Here is a 10,220-nt window from a genome sequence, read left to right as displayed (position 1 = left end):
CAGTGTGGCCAACCAGACCGACTGATGCAATAATATAGATAATCAAAATATACGTCTTTCTTTCAGAACGAAAATATTTCAATTTTCTCCGTCGCGAAGAATCACATTTTATTGCCAAGCGAATTTTATGTTCAACGTGAATAGACTATGCGAATGCTGAGGGACGCGCGACGTGTCAATTTATGAATTTAAATATGCAAATGGTAAATTGAACGCTGAGTAACACGTGCTTCGCATCCGGAATTCTATTTTGTATAAATACACGCGTATATGTACTTATAGATGTACGTATACTAAATACGTCGTATATTCTATATGTCAAATATTTAAATACATTGTGTTCAAAGCGTCATGCATTTCTCGTGAAAATATTCGAGAACATTTTGTACATGTAATTCGTGTTTGTAATATGATCGTTAGGTCTTAATAGAAATCTTGGTTATAGCAGATCTCTGGTTATAGCATTTACTACAAACATGCGAAACGTTATAACATTATATCAAAGACTATTGGCGAAATATCCATTGAGAACTCAGGCTGTTCAAGCTGGTAAAATTATACGAGATATTCTATCGTTATACACTCGTGATTAGCACTGACATTTGTTCTGTTTAACGAATAGGTATATTGATGGGATTGGGAGATGAGATCGCACAAAACGTTATCGAACGAAGAAAATTCAAAGATTTAGATTTCAAGCGCACAGCTCAATTCGCATGTATAGGCCTCTGCATTGCTGTGAGTAATTTTCTAATGTTGTACTTTATACTGTATAATATGTTGTTTTATCAAATTTTCTTCGTCTGAAATTGCATACTAGGGCCCAGCGACACGAACTTGGTATGGAATATTAGATAGGTACATCGGCTCTAAAGGAGGAGTTGTAGTACTAAAGAAAGTATGCTGCGATCAGCTGCTATTTGCACCGACATTTATTTTTATTTTATTATCTGTGATCGGTATTTTACAAGGAAACGATATAGAACATCTAAAAATGAAAATAAAAAACGAATATCCAGAAATTTTAAAGAATAACTATAAGGTAACTATAAGGTCTACAATTTCATGTTTCATGTATCTAAAGAATCTGCAAGTACGATGTTTCTTTCAGGTATGGCCTATGGTACAATTATGCAACTTTTATTTTATACCACTGCAATATCAGGTCTTAGTAGTACAATCAGTAGCCCTGCTATGGAACACCTACATTTCCTATACAACTAGTATAGTAAGGCAAGAATAAGTACGTAGAATAATTCAGATTTTTCCAGATGCATAAGGCATAGTTTATTTTTTCATTTTTCTTTTAATATATATAATAAGTGTATTCTTCCTCACAAAACGTATACCTCAAATATGCCACGTAACACAGTGAAAAGAAACCATTCCTTTTTTTCACAATAAGTCAAACAACGACATTGACCATGAATGGTGTAGTAATAGTATTGTAAAAAAATAATGTACGACTATACATACAGACCTTATAACATAATTATTTCTTTTGTGATTTTAAGTACAAAGCGTGATGAAAAAGTTCCGGCACCATGATCATTCATATCCGTACGGAATAAAACTACAGAACTGTACAATTTGTTGACAATGTGGCGAAGAAAACGCTGATAATATACATCCACGCCCCATTACTTCCAACTAGACTGCAGATGTTTATGCAATTTTCCATTTTTATACAGAAATTTTAAGAAAGTGGCATGGAATAAAATCCTATTTTTGATGGGAACAGCCTTTGTAGATCAAAGACAAATAAAAATCTTACTAAATTCTATCGAATTTTATAAACCATAAATGCATAAAGATCCAGAGTCTACTTGGAACACATAATGTCAACTGTTCTGCAAAATTGCTTAAGATATTTGCTAGCTTTAAGTCCAGTCGTTTTCTTCCATTTCTTCGAATGAAAAGAAAGTTAAGTAGACGCCATTTCAGAATGTTAAAAAATAGTTATTGAGTAAACGGCATGGAGAAAGTTATAAAGAAAGATCTTCCCATGGGAATGTCGTTTAAAATTCTCCTAACACTACAGTTTTGGAACTTTTTAATCACACCCTATATAAGCATCTTCGCAAACGGTTACATTTGGAAATACTACAAAATAAAATTATTCCTTGGAATGTAATTATTTACAAACTTTTGAATTGTTGAATGTAAATAACGAACGTTAAGTATTTGTGTAAGAACATCGATTATTCACACGAAGTATGAAAAATATTCGCAGTGTAGTCAAATAAATGAAAATTTCATCTAAATTATATCGTAATCTACAGAAGCGTGTTACCATTAACGATTAATAGTCAATGGAACCTTCTCTGCTTTCGCAACTGCTGCAGGTATAGTTTCATTAGTTTTCGATGATATACACGTCCCGTGTAACTCTGGACACGATATCTCGTTTGACACGATCTTCTGTATTTTCTTTAGTAAATCATAGTTAATACGTTGCGTTATTACGGAGTCGTTTCTACAATTATATAATGTCATAATTAAAGAATAATCTAGAGAGCTTTGTGTTTCCTGTGTGTATCGCAAACTAATCAGAAAATACTTACTTGTACTCTGGATGTGAAACCACTTCCTTCCTCAACCATGCAGCAGTTGTTAATAATTCTCCAGAAGCTCTCTTTTGTATTAATTTCATGTATGCTTGTATAGAACAGTGCGTGTCAACATCTACATCCATACTAGTCAAATACGAATTAACTAGTGGCACTAAACCAGGAAACACGTCATCCTAAAAAGACAAAAATATATAAATATATTTTAGTCTTGTACGAAGCCGTATGATTTGGTTCATTCAACGAAGGAGGATAGCCACACCTTTCCATTAATAATTTCATCGATGGTATACTCTGTGTATTCTGGTTGACCATCTTCTTCTTTTCTCGTATCCGACGTGATATCTCGGCGGAACCAAAACTTTTCGGCCTTGATCGCATCTCTCCTTTGTGCTCTAGCCATATTTTTATCAACTTTACTAATTGGTATCAACAGGTTTAATTTGTAACTTAAGATAACTCTCGTAAGAAGGACAATGAAACAAACTATTGCAGCATTTTCAAAATCGGTAATTTGTGCCTCGCATGGTCGAAACTCGACGCGCCATCCTATAGAAGAATTTGGTGGAGGCGGCTTAAATCGCATTGTTTGCCAATTGGTCGATTGAATATTCTGAAATTTTATATTTCATATTTATCGAACGATCTAGTACCAGTTAGTAATAATGATATAATAATTACTTCAAAGTGATCGGTGTCTTCTTCATCGTTCTGATATACTTTCTCGGAAAACAAGGACACCGTGTCCCTAATAAATAAATGGGCTATATGTTGTGCTAATAATTTGTCGATTCCATTATCCACAAGTTGATTGTATATTTCGTCGTCGTACGTTAAAGGAACATCATTATACTTCTCCCCTTGGTCGCTTAGATACGAGTCGATGGAGTCGTATCTAGATTTACTAATTCTAAATTTGTTTTCCTGTAAAGGTTTCATACCGCGTTCTTCCTGTGTTCTGCAGTCGACAGAGCAAGATATTACATTCCACCGACAATCTACATCGCTTATATATCCTCGATAAAATGGGCTAGCAGCGGTTAGAGCCAACTGTCGAATATTAAACAAATGTTCTGTAACGTTTACGCGAAAGGATATGCTAGCTTCATGGTTATATATTTGGAAATACTGTAATAAAAATACTGTGTAGTACCTACCATTATCGGGCATAAAGGTGTTAATTGATCGTACAACGTTCTAGCTTCTTCTATATTACAAGCTTGAAAAGTAAGCTGCAAGCAACAGCATCCCATTCCGAATCCCATCGCGTCCATATAAATATGATCTTCTTTTGCTGCATTACTAGATTCATTTTCAGTTAAATTTCCAAAATCTTCTTTAAAAGGATTTGGAACATTTTTATCCTTATATACTGTGAATAAATATTTCGTTTTAATCGTCATACTATAAAACCTCATAAATCATAAGAACATTAGATGCAACCAATACATACTGGGAATATTTATTGCTACTTTTTCTCCACGTCGTTGTCTTATATTCCTTGTTAATGTTTTGAAGCGTGGGTGACCTGGGTATATAGCTTCGTCTGGAAAAAATAAACTTCTCGATACACCAGAACTCGGAGTTGCTTGTGTAGAAGGATCTGTGAAATCAGAGGCTCCTGTTCTGCAAGAGGAAATGTAAATAGTTAAATCGCTGCTTATTATTTATTGTATAAAGATATACAACAACAGCTCACATATAATCAGATATACAGCAAAATAAAAATTGTCTGCATCGATTGCAAGAAAGAGAAACTAAATTGAATGTTATTTCTTCCCTTAATGATTTGAAATTCTCCAACAATTTTGAATTTCATCTACTCAATTTCACTATAAATGCATAAAGATCCGTAGTCTACTAATAACATAGCTGTTCGACCCACCTCGGAAAGTTAGTCAAAGACATTAATACTTCGTTAGGTTGAAGTAATTTCGAAGCTTCTTGCCTTCTATACTTCATGTTAGCTTCAACGATATTAAAATGAAATAGTAATCCACCGTACGGCTTCCCTGGTGTTCCTTCTACCATATAAGCACCATATTCAGGTCTCCATAAAGATTTAATATTACTGTGAAAGAAATGTATATTGGAAGAATATGATGCTGTTGAGGCTAGATATTTGAAAATATCGTATAGTCATAACTGTTTTAAATAGAATTTTTTTATTACCGTAGTATCATTTTGTTAATATTTAAAGTTTTAATCTATTACTCGGAGGGGATAAGGGAAAACACTTACTCTGGATCGTTGTATTCTTTCTCATTTAACGTTTTCAATATTTCTTCTGCTCTTAAACTGAGTTTAGCAGTTTTCGCCTCATCATCAAACTTAACGAGCATATATTCCACCTATGTAAAAGCAATTCATAAGTACAATAAAAAAGAGCTTGTTTCAAGTGTTGTGGTTTAGATAAAAAGTAGCTTGGAGGATGTGCCGATAATCTTAAAAATTATAATTATCAACTGACATATCAAGGCTTAGATAGTAGCAAACTAAAAGTGTTGACTCATGTGTCAGAAAGCATAGCGTAATTGAAAAATCTGAAGGTCATAGCAATTGTAGTTCATAAACTACAATTGCTGACATCATTCATTGATTAATTCAATCAATACCATGGAACAATAGGTTGATACCACAAAGTATCAAAAAGAATGTTTCTATGGAAATAATCAATACAGAAATCAATAAGTGTTCACATAAAATATACATAAATGTAGCTATATAAAATTGCTGTTTCACTGTTATACTATACTAATGAAACTACGATATTTCGGTAACGGATGAAATTACGAATTCCATGTAAACACTCATTGTTTACTTTATAATTTTTTCAGCTACATTTCAAAAACGCACGTTAAGCGATATTGTACAACATTAATACATGCTAATAACTCGCGAGAAACATATTTTGCGATGAATTTCATACAAAAAGTGTAATGACATAGAAAAACAAGTTTCTAATAAAGCAAGCATGAGTCAGAAAAATCAGGAAATGGATATTACCTCATCGCCCCATTTCAATACATCACCCTGACGATCTCTGAGTCTCTTGTACAAATTAATGAATTGAATAATCCCATGCTTTCGCACATGATCGGCAAGATTTTTCGTTTCCTCCCAGCTTAAAGGATTTCCCTCGGAGAGTAAACCCATATTCGTACAGGTTAGCAGCCAGTATAAATAGTTATTCAAAGTTTATTACAATCGAAGCCGAATTTCACGGAGATTCGCCGAATCCGAGTTACGTTAAGCTACACCGTGAGACGTCACACAGAAATTTCACAGTGAAAGAAAACATAGCACTACCGACGCATTATATACCGACTAGGTACTCTTCTACGAACTATCCCGTCACTTTCAATGGTATATAAATACAAGGTAACCATACCTCCTACCACCACCACGTTGTGACGATTGACGATGCAGTCACTCCGTGATATCAGTTTGAAAGATTGATAAGTCATCTAATGTGACAACCTTAGGCAACCACTATGTAATCTAATTTGATTTGTTACAATGTGTCAGCGTGTATTTAAATTCCCGATCTTGTCCGAAACATTATGTTTCTGTTTACATAGATATAGATATCAACTCAATATCAAACGTTAAAAAATTCGCGGTCATTCTCGATATAAAAGAAATAAATCTCTACATACCATGGAAAAGTACAATTTGTGTATTTTCCGATTGCCTTATCAGTTTAATTTGTAGAAGCATCAATATAGCTTTATCAATTATCTTGCGAGAAGTAGCAATGCAATATTATATTAAGATAGAATCTGTAATTTGTCAAAGTGGGAAATGATGCAATAAAGGACAACATACTGGAGGAGGTAGTAATTCTCGATACCATTGATATCATAAAGATTCTTTTATTACAAGTGTCCACATTTTTAAGATTCAGTTTATAAAAACATCATGTCATCATATGATCATTTTACATGTGGTTTAATCGAACAAACCGAATCCCATATCTTCATCTTCGGATTCGGATTCTTCTTTCTTTTCTTCCTTCTTCTCGGCGGCAGGTGCTTCTGCGGCAGCAGCGGCCGGCGCAGCAGTTACTGCAGCTGCAGCGAATTTACTTGGATCCTAAAACATTGTTATTACTTGTTATTTCATACATGTAAAAATAACTTTCAAATGTTACGCGCTTCGCGCTTTCTATCAGACTGCTTTCTATGCGTTTATCAACATAAAATTCTAAAGTATCAGTGGGTTCTGCTATTTCTAGCGCTGATACTGTGCTTAGAATTTTCAGACGCGTAAAGTTATCATCACCTAATATATCCGTTCAAATTCTAATTTAGCACTCGAGTGGTGACTGAGAGAGAGGCGCCATTAAAAATTGCTGTACCATTATTAAAAATATTGTTCACTATTGTCCCAAAATTCGTGAAAATCCCGAAAGGGGGTGGTTCCTGAGACTATTTCAAGCGACATTTTCCTTTACAAAAATGTTATCCGCTGTCTTGTTTAGGAGTTATTAACGAAAAACACAGACCAATCAGAGAGCGACCTAGACGCGAGTTGGCACAGTCGGCCAATAGACAGTTGGCGCGCCGGGCCGACTGTGCCAACTCGCGTCTAGGTCGCTCTCTGATTGGTCTGTGTTTTTCGTTAATAACTCCTAAACAAGACAGCGGATAACATTTTTGTAAAGGAAAATGTCGCTTGAAATAGTCTCAGGAACCACCCCCTTTCGGGATTTTCACGAATTTTTGGACACCCTGTATATAATATTAAAATCATTTCTCAATAATGCAAAGATGGGGTTTTCCAGTAGTCGAAAGCGCTAGATAAAAGATCAATCTAAGCCGTAATCGCTCTCAAAAGTCTTATTTTTACGATTACGAGGCGTAATTTGTAGGGGTGTGCGAGAACCCGAAATGTAGGGATCTCGATAGTCGGATCGGGTCGGGTTCTCAAAAGTATCAGGATAAAAAAAAGAAGATTCAATGAATAAGTTTTATAATGTGGTTTTCGAAAACGGCTCAAATATCAGAAATCTCATAACCCGATACTTTCGGGAATCTCGACATAATCGAGAATTTCAAAATTTTCGAGAACTCGTCTCGATATCGAAAAAATTCTCGTCTCTACTAGACATTTTCGGGTTCTCACACACCTCTAGTAATTTGCATTGTTCAGCAACATGTACCTGTCGCAGCTTTACGAAAATAGCTACATACGCAGCTTATGCTTCCAAATAATGCAAATTACGCCTCGTAAACGTAAAATAGGACTTTTGAGGGCGACTACAGCCTAGATTGATCTTTTATCTAGCGCTTTTGACTATTGAAAAAGCCCATTGTTGCATTATCGACAAATGAGAAGGCGCATCCCGCACCCTTGCTATCTTAGAAATGAGTCTACCCCCGTAAGTTTTGTATGAGGTATTATATCAATTTCAAATCCACCAAATCTAAAAAATCGTAGAGAATGAAAATAGTTAGGAAGAAATGTTCAATTTTCGAGTTAAAATAGCTCCGAGTGCAAAGGATTAAGCAACAAATATCAACGTACTTTGATGTACTCCTTGATTGTAGCGGCTTCGGCAAATTCGACTTCGGTTACAGCAGCAATAGCCAACAAATTCTTGAATCCATTGACAATGCTATGAGGAACACTGGCCACTGTAGGATAGCCAATGGCTAAACATACTGAGGCCAAGTTCGCAACTCCAGTCATGAATTTCTCACGGAGATCCTCTGGTTTGATATCCAGAATTTCAGGTGCAAAAATGGTACCAGAATCATAGACTTGTTCCACGATTAAGCCGTACGAGAAAGGAGAAATGTTCAACATGTTCAGAAGAGTAGCTTCCGAGGCTCCTACTTTGTCGCCAGGTTTCAAAATGTGTACGTCGTTCTGAAAAATAATTAAATATTGATCGTACATAATATAAATACAATAGTAGAAGTACAGACTGGATTCACGTAAAATTACAATTGTAAAATCGAAGTGTATTATATACGTACCACAATTTCAATGGTACCCTTGGAAATCTTAGTGGGAATGCTTAAAGCTTGGAAGAACGATGTTTTCTCAGGTCCGAGTCCAGTATTTTGAGCAGGAATAATAACACTCAGCGGTGCGATAGCGCCTGCTCTGGCCGGGGCTCTGACCTTATTTTCCAGAAGCTTGTCTCTTACTTCGATCAAATCTCCACGCGTGAAAACAAAACCGACATTTCCACGAATATGTGGCAGCAGCTTTTCTAGTGCTGCATTACGTTCGATGTGACCACGGATTGCCTTTCTCATCATAGTGTTCTTTCCCATCAATACGACAGCATTCCCACGAAGGGACATACGAATTTGTTGCATTTGTTTGGAGCCAACATTATCGGCGCCAACAATAAAACATTTAGGGAAGTCGTCCAAAAGTTGCTACAAAAAAAAAACACATAAAATAACGATGTACTAATAAAAGGATATATTTCAATGCTGTAAGTATCATATTTGAAAATACTTACAACTAGTTTGGTGAAATAATTTGACTTCCATGTTGCCTTGTCCTCCCTACCCATCTTGATGTGTGTGTAGGGATACTGAAGTGTTTAAGGACTGAAAAGAACAATAAATTTGTTAAAACATGATAAATTATAATCAAGATGATTCCTATATGTACAGCTGTAATCAGACTGCACACATATGCGATTTATAATCTCTTAAACCGCACACAGATGGGTTCAGCTATTTCTAGCTTCTGTGTGGTTCTCGGTTTATCAGACGCGTTATTTTGTCATCATGTTATTTCTATTGGATGTACACACCCGTCCATAAATCACCGGACACTTATGCAAATTTGGATGCAGACGATTTTTTATTATTAAAGGACCTATATTATGAAATAAAAATGGTACTTCTAATTTTTCAAATTTACGTGGGGCAACTGTTTCTCAATTTCGCTTCTAGAGCTGTCCATAATCATCCCACAATTTCTTTCTTCCAATATTTATTTAAATAGTATATGTATATATATTTAATTTTAGATTCGAATATTATCGTATAATAGCGACATCTAGTCAAAATAAAACAATAAAATCAAGCTGAAGGGTTGTATTCTTTAATTACCATTTTGTTGAAGATAAGTATTTAAGTGTCCGATGATTTATGGACAGGAGTGTACTATTTACTTCTTTTTGTTACAATATATACTCGATACGATACGGAGTCTCGTAATTTTTATAACTTTTAACACGAAATAAACAATCTTTGAATAATTTTATACAATGTAAATTCGATATACATAAATAGATATGCGAAAACCACATGGCAAGCTAACCTTATGGGTAGTTTATTTCACGTTTTGTGAAAGAAATACACAAAAGATTTCACATTTTTCTTTTTATATTTATGTAACGTGGTACAGTTAATATTGTGAACTAATTATTGAATTCAAAAGGTGAATAACGTTCGAGTATTCGGGAAAGATGTTATAACAAATTTTACTTACCGTGGCAAGCTCTACGGGTACAGTGAAGAAGAAAAAGGAAGTCGTTCGCCATGACGATGCTATCCTATCCTGACGGCCATATTAGAGGAAGTACGTCATCGAACCGCGAAATTTCAAAAAATTATTTCTGCAATTTCGTTTTATTCGCATGTCCTATACGTATTATACATTTGTGTCATGAAATTC

At 35.0% G+C, this 10,220-nt stretch overlaps 3 protein-coding genes across 10 annotated transcripts; 1 reads left to right on the top strand and 2 right to left on the bottom strand.

Moving 5' to 3' along the window:
- Positions 1 to 20: 20 nt before the first annotated feature.
- On the top strand, positions 21 to 1,656 carry Mpv17 (Mitochondrial inner membrane protein MPV17). Of its 7 annotated transcripts, none has more exons than XM_076420102.1 (5): positions 21 to 203; positions 463 to 549; positions 623 to 738; positions 821 to 1,042; positions 1,112 to 1,492. In XM_076420102.1, exons 2-5 carry the CDS (start codon positions 477 to 479, stop codon positions 1,241 to 1,243), a joined length of 543 nt encoding a protein of 180 aa, XP_076276217.1. In that variant the 5' UTR covers positions 21 to 203; positions 463 to 476; the 3' UTR covers positions 1,244 to 1,492. The 7 variants fall into 7 exon arrangements, with proteins under 7 accessions (XP_076276217.1, XP_076276215.1, XP_076276214.1 ...); XM_076420100.1 differs by having other exon boundaries at positions 51 to 203; positions 449 to 549; XM_076420099.1 differs by having other exon boundaries at positions 54 to 203; positions 446 to 549.
- Gclc (glutamate--cysteine ligase) lies at positions 1,257 to 5,726 on the bottom strand. 2 transcript variants are annotated; one of them, XM_076420068.1, is made up of 9 exons: positions 5,577 to 5,726; positions 4,812 to 4,921; positions 4,456 to 4,641; positions 4,024 to 4,196; positions 3,728 to 3,942; positions 3,252 to 3,620; positions 2,833 to 3,183; positions 2,565 to 2,746; positions 1,257 to 2,476 (listed from the first exon to the last, which is right to left on the bottom strand). In XM_076420068.1, exons 1-9 carry the CDS (start codon positions 5,724 to 5,726, stop codon positions 2,296 to 2,298), a joined length of 1,917 nt encoding a protein of 638 aa, XP_076276183.1. In that variant the 3' UTR covers positions 1,257 to 2,295. The 2 variants fall into 2 exon arrangements, with proteins under 2 accessions (XP_076276183.1, XP_076276184.1); XM_076420069.1 differs by having other exon boundaries at positions 4,456 to 4,684; positions 5,577 to 5,717.
- A 699-nt stretch (positions 5,727 to 6,425) lies between these two features.
- Rplp0 (ribosomal protein LP0) lies at positions 6,426 to 10,103 on the bottom strand. Its single transcript, XM_076420091.1, has 5 exons — positions 10,035 to 10,103; positions 9,052 to 9,142; positions 8,555 to 8,965; positions 8,100 to 8,444; positions 6,426 to 6,665 (listed from the first exon to the last, which is right to left on the bottom strand). Exons 2-5 carry the CDS (start codon positions 9,103 to 9,105, stop codon positions 6,522 to 6,524), a joined length of 954 nt encoding a protein of 317 aa, XP_076276206.1. The 5' UTR covers positions 9,106 to 9,142; positions 10,035 to 10,103; the 3' UTR covers positions 6,426 to 6,521.
- Between the last annotated feature and the right edge of the window lie 117 nt (positions 10,104 to 10,220).

Source organism: Lasioglossum baleicum, chromosome 3 (assembly GCF_051020765.1).
Source record: "Lasioglossum baleicum chromosome 3, iyLasBale1, whole genome shotgun sequence".
Lineage (NCBI taxonomy): Eukaryota > Metazoa > Arthropoda > Insecta > Hymenoptera > Halictidae > Lasioglossum > Lasioglossum baleicum.
The sequence above is the reverse complement of the archived record's forward strand: the minus strand, read 5'-3'. Positions and strand labels throughout refer to the sequence as shown.